The sequence below is a fragment of the Indicator indicator genome, chromosome 3 (genome assembly GCF_027791375.1).
Source record: "Indicator indicator isolate 239-I01 chromosome 3, UM_Iind_1.1, whole genome shotgun sequence".
In the NCBI taxonomy this organism is placed as follows: Eukaryota; Metazoa; Chordata; class Aves; order Piciformes; family Indicatoridae; genus Indicator; species Indicator indicator.
Window position 1 is genome coordinate 8,918,542 of NC_072012.1, and position 20,272 is coordinate 8,938,813.

The 20,272-nt window shown below is 44.5% G+C and overlaps 1 protein-coding gene across 2 annotated transcripts in view; it reads left to right on the forward strand.

The window, feature by feature from the left end:
* The window catches only part of LOC128980922 (proline-rich protein 5-like), a 166,083-nt gene extending 163,051 nt beyond the window's left edge, over nucleotides 1-3,032 (forward strand). For both annotated transcript variants that reach the window (XM_054399518.1, XM_054399520.1), the window contains one exon: nucleotides 2,835-3,032. In XM_054399518.1, coding sequence (XP_054255493.1) covers nucleotides 2,835-3,032 — 198 coding nt within the window. The remainder of the gene's footprint in view (nucleotides 1-2,834) is intronic.
* Nucleotides 3,033-20,272: the final 17,240 nt, after the last annotated feature.

Genomic DNA, 20,272 nt, shown 5'->3' on the forward strand with positions numbered 1-20,272 from the left:
AGAGAGTTGATTTCAATTGCACACTTTTTCTTGGATCTGCTGAGGAAGGGATTGCTGTGCATTTTGAAGTGAAGAAACATGTCATGTCTCCCCTGAGTTCTGAAATATCAGCCTCAGTGACGACTCACAGATAAGGCTTTGTGTAGCTCTGCCTCAGATGATATAATCACTGTTTCATTTTATCTTAAGGATTTTCTCTCTCAGGGAAGGAGTTGTGTGGTGGGTACTTCTGTTGATCATTTCAAAATTTACTTTCTCCTTGAAACGTTCACAGAGTAGTAGCAGATGGGAAGAGGTGGTTTCGTCTTGGAGTTAGAAATGTCCTTTGAAAATAGTTGGCCTGAAGAAAGTTACAGTAATGTTGCTTTGAGCAGAAATCTTGGTCTTCAAAGGCAGGGGCTAAACTAAGCTGGGTGTGTTTCGATGAGCACATGAAGACAGCACCTGTACATGACTTGTGGGATGGAGGTGGCAGGGAGCACTCCTCAAAACCTGGGGAAAACAACAGCAGCAACAGGTTGTCCTCCAGTACTACACCACATGCTTCTGTGCCATCACAGAGTACCTGCCCTGTATATACGTAAGGTACTTGCCTTAGGATAGATACACAGCACACATCTCTGGCTTTGTGCTATAGAAAACACAATGTGATGGCCCCCACCTCTTTTATTGTTTTAGAGACTTCCTACTGAAAGAAACACCCAAAAATAGTTTGTCTTCAATCCACAAGGGTTTCACACGGACAGCAACCCGCAATGTGGATGCAGCCTGTATGAGCCGCTTGACCCAAGGGCCAGAACACATTCTCTAGCCTTGTTATGTTTATTAATATCCAAACACAGGTTTCGTTGTCCAGCTGCCTTTCTCCAGGTAGCTAGGACATATATGCAATATATGTGTATTACAAAATGTTATATATGTAATATAATGTATGTAATATATGGTATAATGTAATATATGGTAGAAGAGAAGAGAGTATAATACAGTATAATATAGTATAAAACAGTATAACGCAGTATAGTATAATACAGTATAGTATAATGTAGTATTTTACTGTATAATACAGTACAACAGGCTACTGATCTTCGGTCTAATCGTTTTCTCTCATCAGTTATTTTGGTAATAGTTTAGATTTGCTACGTCATTGTAGTATAATGAAGTTTTCTTTGAGCTGATCTGATCTGCAGCAGATGAAATGAACAAGATAGGCTTGTTGGTTTTTCTGTAGTTTTCTGTAGTGCATTGAGAGCAGTATGTGAAGGTTTAGCAGGTTATTCTCTAGAGAGAATGGTGTGAATTTTGCATAAGGTCATGAGGCAGGCATTGCCATTTAGTCTGACAACTTTTTGTTCTTGTGTTATGAAGTCAGTCCTTTGAAAAGGTGGTTATGGCACCAGTACCTCTATCCAGCCCTGCTTCATGATCTTCAAAATAATTGTTAAAACAATATTTGTAGCAACAGTAGCATCACGGTAGCTCTGACATCCCAGAAGGGTAAGGCAAAAATTGGAGGGAAGAGTAGTACCCATTACTGGAAAAATTAATATGACTGGGAAGAAAATTCTGTGCTCCCAGGCATAAAAGTGCTTCTTCATGTTCCCTAAGGAAAATACTTCTATCCCATACAACATGTTTGAAGGTCATTATAGGAAATAGACTCCTTGCTATGTAAAACTCCAAGATAGGTGGGACTGTGCTGCAGAAGATAGAGGGGAATGAAACTTGTGTTACCAGGCAGAGGGCACCCGAATTTTATGCATGTTCTAAGAAGTGTTTCCATGATCATGCTTTTTAGATTTTCCTCTAGTGCTCTCAGGTTTTTTATGGTAATTACAGAGCTGCCTTTTCAGGAGGCTTTATAAGAAGGCAGAAATGGAGAGACACTGAGAAGTAGAATTTTTACTTTCCTATTCCACTTGAAATAATAGCAGGAAAAACACACAGGAGATTGTGCTCACTACCTCCTTGTTCTGTTCTGAGATGCCAGGTTCAGAATAACCTGTACATTGTAGTGTGTGCCTGCATGGTCTTCCCATGACAGCTGCAATCATCAGCCTGAAGAACAACTGACTGAATTACCTACATCAGGAGGAATCGAGAGCTCTTTCAGATTGCTGGCTTTTTACAGTAACAGAGAACTCAACATATTGCCACTGGGCTTTAGGTAACAGCCATGTAATGCAGGAGAGCAAAACACACACAAATTCCATACCAAGCTTACACAGAGCTATGCAGTTCTGGGCTTAACATCCACAGAGAGAAGTGGGTCACATCATTCTGGTGCATTACAGATTTCAGTGCTGTGTATTTTACCTACAGCCCATTTTCACCTCCATTGCTTCAGAGGAACTGGGCAGATGTGGAAATACATGGAAGTGAAGTCATGCATCAGTGGGAGAAAAAGAAAAATCAACCCTTCTAAACCATTCCTTCTGAACAACTTCAGAAGTTCTCAAGGTTTATAATGCAGAGTAAGGACTGAAGCAGATGGGATAGCAGTTTGCTTGTGCTGTCCTTCTCTGTCCCCTGGCAGAGATAACAATAGTTTCCATATGGAAGGATTGAAAATAATTCATTTTCCTAGCATAAGGGAACACTTTAATCTTTTTGTTTGAATTTCTGAGATCTTATCTTGTACTTGAGGGACACAGACTCCAGTGGCCACGTAGCTCTAGGCTGCATAGGCAGCCCTGAGGTTGTTAAGAAACTAGTGATGTACTTGTGGTCACAGTCTGCTCCCATCATTGGTTCATGCTCAGTACAGGATGGAGTCTTGTCTCTTACTCTCTAGGGCACATGTCTGCTTATACCTATTCATGGTTATGTTTTTCCAGGTTTCACAGGAAAGCATATACAACAGAATGACAGCATCCAGCCTTGCCTGTGTCTTTGGTCTTAATTTGATCTGGCCATCAAAAGGAACAGCCTCACTGAGTGCTCTGGTACCTCTGAATCTCTTCACTGAGCTACTGATAGATTTCTACGCCAATATATTCAACTCCCGAACAATGCCTGGTGAGATCTTACCTTAACACTCCCAGAAAGGAAGATGGAGTACAGCTGCCTGAGGGACAGGTCTCTGTGCCTCAACTAGTGGGATCTTTATATTCAAGGCTCTCTCCTGTGAAGAAAACTTTTACTACAAAGTAAAGTTTCGATAGCTTTCCAAATAACAAATATGTTGTGAGATGCACACTGCCCTTATATATTCTTACCATGTCAGGGAAAATAGGGGCATGAACATTCAAAGACCAATTAGACCTAAGAATCTGACAAAAACTGGTATGCCAAAAAAAGAATTCATGACACTATGTGCCAGTCTGTGTTTTCTTTGGGTATCTGGAGACCTTACTATGTGGCATTATTTTCTGCATGGGGCAGAGCTGAGTTCTGGACCACTCCTGAATATACACCTTTTTTTTTTTTTTTCCTTTATTTGAATACCAGTTTGTTAGAAATTTCCCTTTTCAGTTAATAAAGATGAATTTTTAAGATACTTGAATTTCTAAACTATTTGTCCATATACCTAAGTGTCTTGTTTCACAGGATCACAGGATGTTAGGAGTTGGAAGGGACCTCCGAAGATCATCGAGTCTATCCCCTCTGCAATAGAATCTATTGCAGGTTGCACAGGAATGCACCCAAATGGGTCTTGGAAGTCTCCAGAGGAGGAGACTCCACAGCCTCTCTGGGGAGCCTGTTCCAGTGCTCTGTGACCCTCACAGTGAAGTTCCTCCTCATATTGAGGTGGAACCTCCTGTGCTGGGGTTTATATCCATTGCCCCTTGTCCTATCACAGGGTACAACTGAGAAAAGGCTCCCTCCCTTCTGACACCCAGCCCTCAGATATTATAAACATTTATTAAAGCCCCTCTGAGTCTTCTCTTCTCCAGATTAAGCAGCCCCAGGTCTCTCAGCCTCCTCACAGGGCAATGCTCCAGTCCCTTCATCGTCTTTGTGGCTCTCCGTTGGACTCTCTCCAGCAGATCCCTGTCCCTCTTGAACTGGGGAGCCCAAAACTGGACGCAGTGTTCCAGGTGAGGTCTCACCAGGGCAGTTTCACAGAAAAAGGCGTGGGCAGTTGTGGGACATCAGGTTTGCAATTACCATGCAGAATAAAGTGTTTCCTGGGTAATTTGAATTGTACAGACAGCTAACTAATTATGCTTGCAAATATCTAATGTATCCAGTTAATCACTGTAGCTGCACGAGCAGAGTGCGTGGAAGCTTTTTTTCTATTTAAAAGTTCAAATGGGGAGCAACAATCTTCTGGGTTTTGTTCTCTGAATACTTGGAATGTTCATCAAGGGCTTTCTGTCAGTGAGTGCATAATACAGAACACAGACCAGCTTTGAGAAAAGTGCCCCTCATGTTTGGGCTGTGCATGCTTTTGCAATTTGAGTTTAGAAGTAATAGAAGTTATAGAAGTAATAGAAGTTTGCTCTTCAAATCAGTTTCTGTAGAAAGCAATAAGAGCAACAACTTGGATAATATACCTAATATCATTTTTATACATTGAAGTCTGTTATTAGTCCCAATGTGAATAATTAGCCACCACAAAGGGAGAATTTTCAGTGTTTGCTTTCTAACTATGCTATTAATATTGCTTGCATCTGATGAATTCTAACTGCTGTTTCATTGTTTAACATTGATTGGTAACAGGGTGGTGTAATGAAATCATCATTATAGTTCCTTGCAAAGCAAAAGCAATTAACCTGTGATGAAAAAAAAAAAGGTAAGTGGTATTTTTCCTAATGCTCTGGTCTTCCCCCTCATGTGGGAAAAGCTAACAAAACAGAGGGGCTATTTAGACTTCAGTATAAAGGAATAATAGTCTCAGGAGGACAATTTAGGCATTCCCCTCCCCTGCAAACACAGAGCCACATTTTATCCTGTAGGTTCTAGCAAGTTGAGGTTCTCCCCTTCCTCTTAGCAGTTATGACAGAGTATTCAGGAGGCAGTGGAATGCTGGATATGCCAGGCCTTCATTTGCCCAGTAGGTGTCATCTATAGCATTAGGCAATGATTAAAATTTGAAAAATAGAGAGGCTTTAGGACAAAATGTGTTAGAACCAACTTTTCACCTCACAGTTGTGTGTTTTCCCCAGTTCCTCCAGTGTCTTCTGAATATCTGTAAGTAATAACCACCTATGACTCCCATTTAAATGTAAAGTATTACATAATACAGAGAGAAAAAATAGCATATACTAATGATGGCTGCATTTCTGCAAAATGGGACTGCCAAAGTAGTACAGTTTTGTATTGCAGTTCCCCAGTTTTACATCTGGGTCACCACTGACAGCATTCTAGCTGTGTTGTATTACGAACATCAAACCTAATTACCCTTTGAGCTGCACAGCAACTTGGTAACATGGTTTTAGGCATCAGCACCCTGTTCTTAGAGGGGAGGAATTTTCCCCCTGGAAATTAACAAAACCTGAGCCTTTTGCTGCTCTCTGACCTCAGTCAAAATACATATGCCTTAGTTTTACTGTCTGTAGAAACAAGCACCTGGCATGAAAGCAGTCCTTTGGGATTAAATGCTGGTAAATCCTATAAAATGGTGGCTTTTCATTTCCCCATGTCTTCTTTCAAAACTCCAGCAACATCAAATGGCATCCAGTCTTCAGGCTATGCTGTGTAATGGCAGCGTGAGTGCTGGATAGTTTTAGAACTGTGAGATACCAGAGCCCTGTGGGGTAAAATCTTCAGTTCTTGAAAGTCAGCTTTCCTCAAAAAGTCCCAAGAGTCTCAGGAGGGCAGTACATCATGGATTTAGTTCTCCAACTCGTCCTAGATTGGGAGAGAGCAGGAATTTGGCAGCAGCAGTCATGCTGGTGAAGCACAATCTTGGGGCACATCTGCCTCTGACCCTTCACTATCACAAGTAAAAAGTACAAGCATCTCTTCAGCTAATTTGCCTGCCTGTAGACACACAAGATGGTAACTAAAACTGGACTCACTGTTTGGGTTTTGGTCATGTGCCAAACTGCAGGTCTTCCTTCCAGCACTTTGTAAGCTACCATTTCCCAGCAATTTATAGTTCTTCTCTTTTAGTGAATGAAGAAGAAAACGGTGTTTCCTCATCTCAAGGTGCCTTCTTCCTTTAAAGAATGAGTAACATCTGCTGTCTGCCAGTGCAAATAGTTTGATGCTGCTTAAGAAAAATAGAGGCTCTGGTTCTAGTTTCCACTGGTGGGAACAGAGTAAGGTAGAGGGATGGGAGTCATAGAATCATAGAATGGTCTGGGCTGGAAGGGACCTCCAAAGGTCATCTAGTCAGACCTCCCTGCAGTCAGCAGGGACATCCCCAACTAGACCAGGCTGCCCAGAGTCTCTTTGAGCCTCACCTTGAATGTCTTCAGGGAAGGAGTCTCCTGCTCCCTTTTACATTCTTGCAGCCCCAAGCTGAGGCAGAAATAAGGATGGTACTCATCTCCACCCCAGCCTTTCCCTGCAGGCCTCCCTGACATGGGAAGGGACTTTCCCAGATCAAAGGCACCTGGGTAGCAAAACCTCCTGGTGACGAGACCACAGCTCTGTCCCCACCACCCCAAAGGAACTGGTAAAATCCTCCATCTGCAGCAGAAATCCCAATTTCTGTCCTGAGTGCCAGACTTAACTATGACATTAAATCAGTTCTCATGAATTATTCAGAAGGGTTTGGAGGGAAATTCATGTTAGAGAAATATATGTTCCAAATTTCCTGACTCTAAGAGGAGTCCTGAAGGTGTCCCCTGCAGTTACTTTGATAACAGTTTCTCTTTACAAATGATAATTGCATGATTCGAGCTTTTGTACAGTGTGGCCTTGTGAACTCTTCTCTCATATCAAAGAACAATTTTCAGATCATTTCCATAGCAAAAAGAAAGTGATTACAGAGATAATCTGTTGGAAACACATGCTGAATTTCAGTTTAAAACAATAAAATGCAGTCATGGAATGAGAAACCAAGTGTTACCTAGCTGACAATGTAGAGAGAATAAATTGCCTGTGCATTTTAGGTTACTGAGCTGCTAGGAGTTGAAAATTGGTCCCAAGGTTAGTCTGATTATCAGGATGCCTCTAGCAACAAGCACCAAAGGGGGAAGGTAATACTTTTCTACCCTGAGTCTATGAAGAAATGTAAGAAGATTGCACAGTGTCATTAACCAAGGGAGGTCTCTATGGTTCTTACAAAAAAACTTCCATAAATAAGTATCACTTGCTTGTGTGCAGATGATCTGTGTGCTGCACTCTTTGAGCAGCATCCATTGCAGAATCTCAGAGCCTTATAAACTTTAATATATTCATCCACTCATGAAGGGACTAATAATAGAAAAGCCCCAGATATTTTATTCAGATGTTCAATGTGTACTTTGGTAGCAAGTTGAGCTTTTAAGGCATTTGATGGTACAGTCACACACACCCCCTCCCTTCATTTCCTGAGTAGTTTGTCTTCACAACCCTGGGAAATGCGGGTTTGCCAACACTCCTGCTTTTCAAGTGACCCTGGGTTACTGCCAGCACCTGTGCTCTCTGAAGTGAGAAGCTCCTGTTCAGTTAGAGCTTTACTGGCCAGTCACACCCCTTCACATACTCTTATTATTTCTAACACATTCTTGCCTAGAAAGAGGAGTCAGGAGCAAACATACCCAGCTCTAAGTGGGCACATGTCCACTGAATCCAAAGGTATGTAAATCCCTTGTAAATCCCAGCTGGCATGTGAAGGGCTTTCTACCTTTCCCAGTGGAGTAATACTCATTTTTGCCATCTGAAGCCTTTGATTTTTGTCTTTATTCATGCCCATCGTGGAAAGCCATTTCAGTGTACTGCACCTAAAGTAGCAAAGAGTTCCAGCATCCTCCAGCATCAGCTGAGAGCAGTGGAGGGTTGCAGTGGGGTGCTACAAATGCTGTGTCTTCTTTCTTGCAGTCTGGAAGGCGTGAGAAAGGACTGCCTTCATTAGTGAGATTTCTTTGGGGCTGTGTTGGTGATTTGGACAGTGAAGAGATTTAAGAGACTTGGAGACTTAAGGAGGAAACTTCCAAATACAACCTGGAAAAAAACCCTTTTCCACAGTGAACCAATCAGCACCTAAAAAAATGTTACCCAGAATTATCATTCTGAGGGGAAAGAGTCTTGGTTTACCTCTCTGAGCTGGAGATACACAAGCACACAATGGTACACAAGTTCTTCTGTTTCTTCCTAACTGGAATCTGTTGCTTATAGTCCTAGGAAAGCCATGGTAATTGTACACAGCTGACTGCAGCCCTGTTCTCTTTAGAATGGCTGGCAGAAGTTCAGCCTTTAAAACAATTAACTGATGGGAAAAATATTTCTGCTGGAGCATATCAACTCAAAAAAACCATGAAAACATATGGTTAAAAAGCTTGGGGTTTGGTGCCATTCTTTCAGAAATTGTGATTTTTTTCCAGGTGCCTGCATGCCTCTGAGCCACAGACCCCTAGGCTTACCCAGAGCCCAGGTCCAGCTTATCTGGCCACTGTGGTGCTCTGGAGCGGGGGTGAAGGAACATTGCTGCCTCCCATTCATGATCTCTTTTGAGATGGCATCACCTTTCCACGTGCAGCATTGCAATTATTGCCAGAGGTAAGGAGGGAATTCTGCTGGAGCCAGGGGAGATGACACACATAGCTGACTGATCATTAAAGCTGAGGGTTTTTTCTGGGGCCCTGATTTCTCTGTGGTGCAATCATGGTGCAGTAACTGCTTTCCTGACTGGCAGTCTGTCCCCAGAGCATGAGCTTGTCATTCACAGGGTTAGGGCTTGCGCCTGTAGTTGGGAGCAGCTGCTCTGATGCCTGGCCCAAATGCTTGAGGGGCAGAAGTACAGGCTGTAAATATGGAAACATGCTTCCCTGAAACACAGCTGAGTCTGCTACCTGCTTCATTTTCTTTTGCTCTGCTCTTCATGAACTCACGCATTTGAGCTACTGCTGGCCCAGACACTGAGGCCAACATCCTCAAACCTAGTATGAAATCAGGAGTTCTATATTTTTGGTTTTATTTCTCTGTTACGTGGATTGTGTTCCCCAGTACTGAATTATACTTTCAGGTTATTTCTGTACTTCAGTATTTAATTGCCAACAAAAGCAGTTTACAGCCTCTCACTCTTCTGCCGTGAAAATTATCCCCTTAATGGGGCAGTACAAAGCAACTGTAAAATGCACCAAACTGGATAATCTTTAGTGTCCAAACTGGATCTCTGCAGAACTCATGCAATAGTCTTCCAATGGGTAGATTTTTAAGACTTCACTCAAAAATTTCTTGACCCAAAGCTCTAAAAATAGAAAGAACTATAGAGGAGTTACTTGGGTTTTGTGTTTCAAATGCTTCCAGAGAAACAAAATTCCCCCCACACACCTGCCCATGTTGTTCTTTTTTTTTTAACCTGTGTATTCCCCACTCCTTCAAAACTTCATCATCTGCCTATTGCCATTCACACCCTTCTTCACTCTGTTCTTGTCTGCAGTCTGTATGAAGTCTATGTTTTTTGTGGGATAGGAATGGTCCAAGGCTCTCATGGCAATTCTGCAGCTGGATGAACTGAACTGAAACTATAAAAGGTTTGATCCTGCTGGAAATTTTCAGATTGCAGTGTTTGAGTGAGTGAAGTTGTCCAAATCATGTTTCCCCCATCTTTGAAGCAGAAAGATGGATAACTAGACTGAGCTTTTGTGTGTAATAACCTAGTACTTCTTGTGATGGAGGGGCAAAGAAGTTAGGAAGATCTTTGCCTTTACGCATTTGTCACCACTCCTAGCCTTCCTCATAAGCCTCTGCTCTACTGGTGCATGCAGGAAATGTAGCCACAGCCAATGTCCAGTAAAGCTAATGCTGTATTCAATGACCATGCCCAGAATAGGAACAGCATGCTGCTCACCAGGCTGCATAGCTCTCCACTCTGAACATGTGCTTAGGGCTGAGCAAGGCAAGGGCTGGTGTTCGTGTCTGCCTGGTTCCATGTTTGAAGTCTTGGGGGGTACTTGGTTTCTCTTTCTCTCAATACAGGAGATTGCTCATGCTCACTAGGCTACCAAAAAAGCAGCAGCCACTTAGTTGTTAGTTCCATCTGCATGGAGCACTTAATGCTGTTGCAAAACAGTCACACAAGCAAAATGCTGAACTATCTCAAACCACTTCCACCTTTGCAGACGGCTTAGCAGACCCGTATTCTATTCTCATTCTCACATTTATCCTGAAGCTTGAATAAATCTCTTTTTTTTTCCTTATCTTTTGCTTGTGGCTGATCTGCCAAGCAATTCTGCAGCAAAAGCCTTGCAGGGTATAGAGTGCCTGCTTGCCAGCTCTGATACGTGAAGTGACCACGGCACAAGGACAAAACAAATCCATTCCATCACAAGGTAACATTAAAATTCAGTAAGATAGTATCTCTGTCTTCTGCACCAAAAGAGCTTTTACAAAGTAATATCAATGAGAGGATGAAAATAACGAGAGCTTTTGTGGAGCTCTCTCACAAGCCCTGACACCCGGCATGCTCCTGCGAGGAAAGCAATAAACACCCCATTCTCTGCATGTCACAGTATCACAACTTCTCCATATAATTACCACTTGAAAGTTAATAGGACTCTGCTCCCAGCATGACAGCTCTATTTCCTGTAGTCACTGCATGTCTTGTGTCCACAGCCATCAGTGGGGACCTGGCTGTGGAAGCACTGTCTTGGGAGGACACGTTGTTTGAGGCTGCCTCAGAAATAAGTGATGTTCCCACAGCACTGAGACACCAAAGATGATGGATAGTGCAGAAATGGAGAGGCAGTGCCTCCTCTGACAAGAATCATGATGGACAACACCAGTGAAGATGCAGAAAGGATGGAGCAGGTAAGAAAACTGAAGCTGCTAAGCATCATAGTTTTGCTGGAACAGAATCCCAGGCCAGTCATGGGGCTGTGCAGACCATTAGCAGTTCTGAGGCAGCCAGGACAGCTGACTTGAGTTGGCTCACAGGTGTATCCCACACCATGGGCATCAAAGATGGAGTTCATCCAGAGAAGAGCATTGAAAGTGGTGAGGGGTCTAGAGCACAAGTCTTATAAGAAGTGGCTGAGGGAACTGGACTTACTGATCTTGGATAAAGGGAGGCTGAGGGGAGACCTTCTTGCTCTCTACAACTGCTTGAAAGGAGGTTGTAGTGAAGTGGCTGTCAGTCTCTTCTCCCAAGTAACAAGTGAGACTAGAATAGAAAAAGTACAGAAAAACAGAGGAAACTGATGGTGGCACTTGTTGAGTCCCTAGGTCAGCTGCATTACCTTTCACCAGGGCTTGAGTAGCTGCAGTGCTGGTTGTGGGGGCTGGCATCACTTCAGAGCCCATCACAGGGATTATGGCAGTATTCACCCCTACACCAATGGTTTCCTCTAAGTAACAGCAAGAACTGAAACACATTGAAAAGGCCTGACAATGTGAGCAAAGTGGTGGAAGCATCTCCAAGGCCCAAAACTTAACACAGTATTTGAGGTGTGGCCTCACCAGTGCTGAGTACAGAGGGCAAATCAATTCCCTGGTCCTACTGGCCACACTCTTCCTGATATGAGCCAGAGTGATAAACAAACAAAACCAGTAGCAAACCCCTTAAGCTCTTAAAAGTCAGCCCAGCATCTGTTTGCTGCTCTGTGCACCTAGCTGCAGGCACAAGCACCTTTTTGGGTCTGCTAAGCAGCTAATAGCTAATGTTTTGGTCCAGGAGTACAGAGAAAACAGAATAAAGCAGTACATGCCAGCCTAGGCAGATTGTATCAGGCCAGATATTACACACCAGTCCTCACATAAAGGCACTGACTAATGAAATTGGTGTCAATATTACAAGAAAGATCTGGACATGCTGGAACATGTCCAGTGAAGGGCCACGAGGATGATCAGAGGGCTGGAAAGCCTCTCCAATGGAGACAGACTGAGAGAGTTAGGGTTGTTCAGTCTGGAGGCTCTGAGAAGACCTTATTGTGGCCTCCCAGTATCTGAAGGGGGCCTACAAGAAAGCTGGGGAGGGACTTTTTAGGATGTCACATAATGATAGGACTAGGGAGAATGAAGCAAAACTAGAAGTGGGTAGATTAAGATTGGATGTTAGGAAGAAGTTCTTCAGCATATGGGTGGTGAGACACTGGAACAGGTTGCCCAAAGAGGTGGTGAAAGCTCCATTCCTGGAGGTTTTTAAGGCCAGTCTGGATGTGGCTCTGGGTAACCTGATCTAATGGAAAGTCCCTGCTCATGGCCAGAGGGTTGGAACTAGATGATCTTTGAGGTCCCTTCCAACCCTGCAATTCTATGATTCTATGAAATACATCACCACAGGAGCTTTGGTGAGGATCCCTGGGTGTCTGTGACAGGTAAGTCAGCTGAGGCTGATGCCTATCACATACTGGTTGTGTCCTGTGTTCATAGCAGTTTAAGTTATGGAGATTTCAGACTGGTCTGGTCAGAAAGCATTTCAACAGTAATATATTAAATCATTCTTAACCCGTTTAAATATCACCATGAGACTGAGTGTCCAGCTTAGCTGAGCAGGAGTGATAATCTGCTCAAGGGTAGGAAGGCTCTGCAGAGAGATGTGGATATGTTAGGTTGATGGGCTGGGGCCAAGGGCATGAGGTTTAACCAAGACCAAGTGCTGGCTCCTGCACTTTGGTTGCAACAACCCCAAATCCTTCGGGGTCAATCCTGTCTTTGCCAGCACCAGTTCCAGGGTGACCCTGGGGAGTCATTCCGCCACTGATTCCTGTTGATCCCATTACACTGCAGATATCAAAGGAATCCAAGGTTTAAGCAGGTAAACTTATTTCTAGCTGTGATATAATCATGGTGATTGGGACAGAGAAGTTGTTTCTTCTGGACAGAGAAAAGCAAGCCTGTGGCTTTCCCCAGAGGTCCAAGAGGACCCAGACCTGCTAAAGCAGAAGCATAGAGCTCTCATAACCTCCTCCAACACATGACCAGGCATCCCCAACACCTAGTACTGTATCTCCTGTGCTTTTCCAGCTGTGTTAACAGCCAGTGTATGGGTCCTGACAGTTCAAGAAGAGCCAACTTCAATTTTGGTGTTTCAAAACCTACTTCAGTCGATATTCTTGCTGTTCAACATACCTTTGGGCAAGAGGGCCTTTGGGAGGCCCCACTGCTGAGAAGCACCACCCCAGCTGGGGGGCAGCAGTCCAGGCTCTTACGTTAACACCCAGTTATTTTCTGCACAACTTTCTTTGAAGATGCCTGTCCAGGTCCCTCTGCAGAGCCTTCCTAACTTCAACCACTCTTTTTTGACTGAGGAGAGCAATTGGATGACCAGGTTAAAAAGAAAAATAGGCAAATCACCTCCTGTGAAAGCTCAGCGATTTCCACCTTCATCTGGAGATGGAGAGGACTGACCTGGGCTGAGCACCACAGGAGTGCATGCCAGTCCATGGCACACTGGGGCTGGGACCTCATTTTATTTGTAAATCTGATGAACCCACTTGTGCCTAATACAGAGCCCAAAAGGGAAGGCTTTTGCTAGCATTGTACCACAGAAATTAATGTTTCTGTTGCTTGATAATACTTCATCTTGCCAGAACATGGAGCCTCCATGGCATTTGTGCAGGGATTTATTGCTGTTTGCACTTGTGAAGCACTGACCTGGCACTGGAAACCCTTACCCAACCCCACAGTGCTTTTAAATTTTACTGGCTGGTTTTGCCACAGCAAAACTGGCTGCTGCTTTTCCACTGCAGGTCTCTGCTTTTGAAGGCAAAGGCAAATTTGTGGAGTAAATGCAAATCAGGAGCGGCAGAGTTGAGACCCCTGGAGGCAGTGACATCTGTCTGTCTTTGATAAGAATTTCTGAGAGTGAGAGTAAAGCACTTAGAGTGAAATTAAAAGCTTTGATCTGTTTTTTTGTTTCATTATTATTTCATGTCTGAGGCCTTTACATGTTCCTTTCAAATCCTACTAGGCTGCAATGTTTGGTTATTGCTCCAGCAAGACATGGGCAGGGCAGGAACCAGCAGCCACCTGGCAGGTGATGGGCATGGCCAGGACTCACCTGCCAGCTCAGGTGTGAGCCTAGTTAAATGGAAAAAGGTCACAGACACACAGGCAGAGCAGCACTGCATCCAAAAAGCACCCCTCTGGCCCCAACACTTTTGGTAACTCTGTATGAGGAATCCCCAGGGCAGTCTCAAATGCCCAGGTCACAGGGTAGAGGTGGTAGAAACACAGAATCATTTAGAGTGGAAAAGACCTCAAAAGAAAAAAGACTTCAAAAGAAGCATGGCCAGCAGATCAAGAGGGGTGATTCTGCCACTTTACTCTGATGAAGGGCCTGGAGTACTGCATCGAGCTCTGGTGTTCTCAACACAAGAAGGACTTGGGCCTGATGGAGCAGGTCCGGAAGAGGGCCGCAAAAATGATCAAGGAGTTGGAGCATCTCTGTTACAAGGACAGGATGAGAGAGCTGAGGTTGTTCAGGAGGAGAGAAGACCCTGGGGATACCTAATAGCAGCCTTCCAGTACCTGAAGGGAGCCTACAAGAAGGCTGGAGAGGGACAGTTTACAAAGGCCTGCAGCAATAGGATGAGAGGCAATGGTTTCAAATTAGAGAAGAGGAGATTTAGATTGAACATTAGGAGGAAGTTCTTTATCATGAGGGTGGTGGAACACTGGAACAGGTTGTCCCAGGGAGGTAGTTGAGGCCCTCATTCAAGGTCAGACTTGACAGGGCTCTGGGCAGTCTGGTCTAGTGGACGATGTCCCTGCTCACTGCAGGGGGGTTGGACTAGCTGACCCAAGCCATTCTGTGATATGGCAGTGCAGGGATATCTGTGTAATAAAGCTCAATGTGATGTTTCTTGGGAGGGGAATGCAATGCTGCTGTGCCACATCTCTGATCAGGTTTGCTTTATGCGCTTGTCTGATAGGTTCCCATGCTCAGTGGCATGGAGACCAAGGTGGGGACTGCTTGTGCATGACACAGAGGAAAACGGCTGGCACCAGGCAGGTCTTTCCCTTGTCTCCTGACTGGTGAGGAAGGGCTAGCTTTTAGGCAGTTTGGTCTTATTGGGTACTTTGGGTTTTTCCAGGTGGATTCTGTGGTTTGCAAAGGTGAGTTGAAGCTCTCTACCTGCCCTGCACCAGAGGCCTTGAGCAGAGACTTTCTTTGTTGTGCCTCTGTTTCTGTGGCACTTAGTTAGACGTTTTCCATGGGGCTTCCCTTACCCATCCAGGCGTGGCTGATACTGGCCCAGGGGTTTAGAAGGCATTGTGGGGTTGATGGTGGGAGCTGCACGTTCTTCAGAGTCTGTCCAGAGACCATGGAAGCAGAGGACTCTGCAAGGAGAGGCCATGGGGAAGGGACTCGCTGGGGACTTTGGGGTCCTGTGTCCAGGGCCTGAGCTGTGCCAGTGGCTGATGTCACCATGCTCATTTGCATGTGGAAGCCCATTGGCTGCTTGCAGCATTTCCCAGGAGCCTTTGCTCCCTGGCGCATCCCACGCTGGCATTTGCCTGGACTCTTGGAGCAACTGCTGAGGTGGGAGGAGGTGGCTTGCTGGTTCCCCCACTCCAGGAGCTGAAGGGGCACTTCCACATCATCTGTGTGTCCTGTGGCATCACCAGCACAGCATCTGTGTCTCCATGTGGCCTTTGTAGCCTTTCTGCATAGCAAAAGGCAGAGGAAGAGCCACGCCGAGCAGGTCTGGTTCCAGCTCCCCACCAGGGACTGGCTGGAGGAGTGTGAGTGGGAGAGGACAGAGACTGTTGCTGCCAAGTTCTCAGCACCAGTGGTCTGTTGGCTGGTTCCCTGTGCATCTTGATGGGCCACGAGCAGGTTGGCAAGGATGGTCAGATGGAGGAGGAGGAGGAGGAGGAGATAGCTTCTCAGTCATCTGTGTGGAGCCCTGGAGAGCAAAGGCAGATCCCCTGATGCCAGAAGATCCTCTAATGCAGCTCTCACTTTGGTGGCTACCACCCAGCACAGACATGGAGTCCAGCCTTCAGCTGGCAACATTAACATGCTGCAGCAGCCGTCACTCATCAGGAGTTCAGCCCTGTGACAAGGAACATGCCAAGCCACAGTGAAGCCGGGTACTTAGTTTCCCCTGGCAAGTTTACAGGTTCAAATGATGCTCCTTCAATCTCCAACACATTCCAAGAATGGGACCTGGGAATGGTGCTGTCATGATCCAGGTGGCACCCTCATCTGAGGTGAGCTATGTGAGTGGGACTTGGTTTATTCTCTGAAGAGGCAGGTAAGAAGAATGCAACACCTAGTGGCTCAAACTGTGGGTTTTTTATGATGCAGGTACCAACTATTAGGTGATTTCTGAGTTGTGCAAGTGCACTTTAAACAACAACATAATATCCACACACCAGGGTTTCATTTTTCTCATTTGGCTGCTTTGTGCATCTATTTCTTACAGCACCCCTTCTTATTTCTCCTTGGGATTTTAGCTGAAAGTGATGATATTTCCATGGTCAAACACAGTCAGAAGTGGCCCCCAGGAAGCAAACAAAGACTGCTGGGAAGTGCTCCTGTGAATGGAGACAAAAGCCCATCAGCGTGAAGGATGCACATGTCCATGTCCAACAATGGCATGACCATTTGTTTTTCAGGAGCTGCAGCTTAAACCACAGGCCTGGGTTTCAATAATGTAGAGCACATGGGCAACAGGACAAGGAAGTGCCCTGGATGATGTGGAGAGAGGAGTTTGGGGTTGTTTTTAAAGATCTCTTAACTCCTTTCATACTGTAGAGGTTGTCTGTGCTTGGCTACCAAGGGAGGAGTGCTGTCCAGCACCTGTCGCTTACAGGCTTGGAGATTTGCTCACCCATGTTTATGGAGGCTAAGTCCCTTCTTGGGGGCTGTGTGCATCTCTTGGTCTCCCCTGTGCTGCTGCAGCAGCAAACCTTCCCACTTTGGAAAATGAGGAGTTTGTGTAGAGAGGGAGCAAGATGTAATTTTTAATGACATATTGGGCTCACTCCTGAAATGATTGTTTCAAGCCTCCTCAAACAGAAAATAATGAACCTCGCATCAGCCTGATTTTCAGGGCAATGCCTTAGCCATGATTCTCATGCGGCACCCTGGGCTCTCCTTGCATTTCCCTTCAGCAACTTGAGAGGGAGGTAAGCATGTGGGAGTTGAAGAGTGCAATGAGTGAGCCAGACCACCCGCCCGTGGGGCCGGCCCACCTCCCCAGCAGGTGATGGAGAGCCGCAATCACAGCACTACTCCTGCTCTGCAGTCTAGCCACAACCCTAGTGGGGGGCAGGAGGCTACATGATCAACGACCTCGTGCCGTTCCCACATGGCAGGGACAAAGCACAAGCGCTGAGGTGTTTTGCAGCGAGGTTTACATACCATCAACTGGAAGATTGCTTTGTCAAGAGCAGCTGGGCTGCTGGTCAGACCTGTCTCCAGCACAAATATTGAGGGAAAAGGCTGTTTATTGCTGCATCTAAAGCCCAAAGATGAAATGCAAAAGCGAATTAATATTTCCTGTGGTAACTGTTTAATGAACAAGGCTGATAATCAAATGCTGGGGGTTAGCATTGCTGTTGCATTTAAAAAGCACAGAAGTCAGCTGCAGTCCATCGGTACAAATGCAAACAACAACTTCAAAGAGCAACAGCATCTTTTTTCCCCTTCCTCCCTCTCTCTGGCTAGAATCTCTCTATGCATGTGTGTGCTTTGTAGTACTTTTTCAAACATGGCAATTTAATTTTTTCTTTGCCTTTTTTTTTTTTTAAGGGAGATAAAAAACCCACCCTTTTGCTTTAATGGTATTCACCATGGTGAAGTTAAAAGTAGCTTACAGAAGTAGTCTGGCATTTTCTGTTTGCACCAATCACTCACTAGTGAATGATCTCAGAAGCCAGGCTTCGGTTTCAAAGCAAAATAAGCTGCAGTTGGCAAAACCTGATCAAAGTGAGTGGATTTTTATCTGATGTGACTTTGCCGCTCCTTTCGGTGTAATGTCTCTTCCCAGCTACAGAGGACCTGCAGAACACAGAACAAAAAGTATGCACCAGTTTGTAATGCACTCCTCTAAAACTTTAAGTGTTCCTAATAGGCCATCAAGCTGCTAGGAAACCAGCATGTGATGGGTATGTCTGCATGCAGAATAACCTCCTAATATAGCTGTGGTAGAGCTTGTGCAGTCTCCCTTACACAGAGGTCTGTAAGAGAAGCTTCTAGCTGGACTGACTACAATAAAATCCATCACACAAAAATCACTGCCAGTCATCACAAACTAAATATTTTTAAAATTTAGAGGTCTTTACTTTGCTTCCTGAGTTTTTAGCCTTTAGGAAATAGTGGGTGCTTCTCCTAAGAGTATGAAACCCACAACCATCCATGGTTTAGCTGATGTTGTGGTGTTAGGTCATAGGCTGGACTTGATGATCTCAGAGGTCTTTTCCAGCCTCAATAATTCTGTTATTCTGTATGATTCTGTGAGATCTTAACACAAACAAGCTGTGCCAGTATTCCTCATTCTGCTCCCTGGGAAGGGCTATCATTGCTCTGTGTTGCTTCCTAACAGACAGAAGAGTTCCTTTTCCTCTCAGTTCTGAGGAAGGAGAATCACTGAGAGAAGGGACAGCAGCAAAATTCCATTTGAAGAGGTGCAAATATGAAACTGGCAGGCTTGGAGGCAACATATTTCATTCCAATGGCTATTTGCAGAGCAGCTCCTCTGCCTGATAACTAATGGCACGTGAAAAGGTTCTACACAGAGAAAACAATCTATCATGTTAAACTAAAGAGCTCTGCAGCTGTGAAGTCTGGCACGGCTGTAAAAATAACTTTTGCTTGGGAAGGGAGTCTGAGAACCCCATGGCTCCCAGTTCTTTTCAAAGACAATGCCCAGTGTCACAGCAAGAAACACAAAGGCCTCAACAAAACCTTAATTTAAATTGCTATCAAAGATTAAAGGCTGGTGTAAGCCTGTGCTCCCTTGCAACCACATTAATTATTAAGGCAACATGCAGAGCTCTGTAATTGGCTCCTGTCTGTTAGCACAGTGCTGAGTTTACAGGTTAGGATGATGGCAGAAGGGTGGTGATGATTACATAAAATTTCTGTTTGTTGGATTGAGAGAGAAGTGTCTTCTAAAAATGGAAGTAATGGTAGGAGAAATCAGGGGAGTGAAGATCAGGTTTGTAACCATCTGAAGAACTTGAGAGTGTACAAGTCCATGGGACCCGATAGATAGGATACACCCACAGGTACTGAGGGAATTGGCAGATGAGGTCACTGTACTGCTCTCTATTGTATTCCATAAGTCATGGCAGTCCAGGGAAGTCCCCACTGACTGGAAAAGGAGAAACGTAACTCCCATTTTCAAGAAGTGAAAGAAGGATGATCCAGGGAGCTATACGCCACTCTGGTGGATGAGAAGCTCAACATGAGCCATCAGTGTGCACTTGCAGCCCAGAAAGCCAATCACATCCCGGGCTGCATCAAGAGAAGTGTGGCCAGCAGGTTGAGGAAGGTGAGGAAGGTGATTGTCCCTCTATTGTAGTCATTCTGGCATTGTCTGAATCTGAGAATTGAAGACAGCAGCAGTCACTTTTTTTCCTGCCATGCCAGAGTCTCACTAGGGCTTGGGGGGGCACAGCAGCAGGACCTGGGCAGGCCACGTCACATTCTCTCAGCAGCACATGGCACAACAAGACCACCACCATTAAATTGTCAATCAAGTTTAATGCATCATAAAGAAGTAAAACTACATTGGCATATTTAAGACAAACACTTCTTTTTTTCTATGCACACTATCCACTGGACAGTCCCCTTTTCAAAATAACTACTTTTAACAGTCCAAGACACTTCAGAAATTCTTCACATATTCAACCTTCCACACTTCCTTTTTTTTTTTTTTTCCTTAAATTTGTCTGAGAAGGAAAAAAAATAGAAATAAAAATCAGTAAACCTGAAAACATCTACATTGCAAGCCACATCAGAATGCATAATTGGCAATACAATAACCAATGTATAACAATTGTGTTTTACTTACTTAGTTCACTTTGTTCATCCATAAAAGAATATAAAAATCTTGTTCAACTGAGTGTTGTGTATTAAAATAGATTTGTATAGTACTGCACAGTTTCTCCCGGAGTTGTGAGAATGGTTGAAGAAGGGACCATGTGCTGCTAGTGATGGGCAACAGGAAAACAAAAAGCCAGTCCTTTCGTGTGTTTGTTGTTTGGTTTGGTTTCTTTCTTTCTTTACTTATTCATTTATAAAAGAAATGCTATTCAGCACCATGTGATATGCTGATGT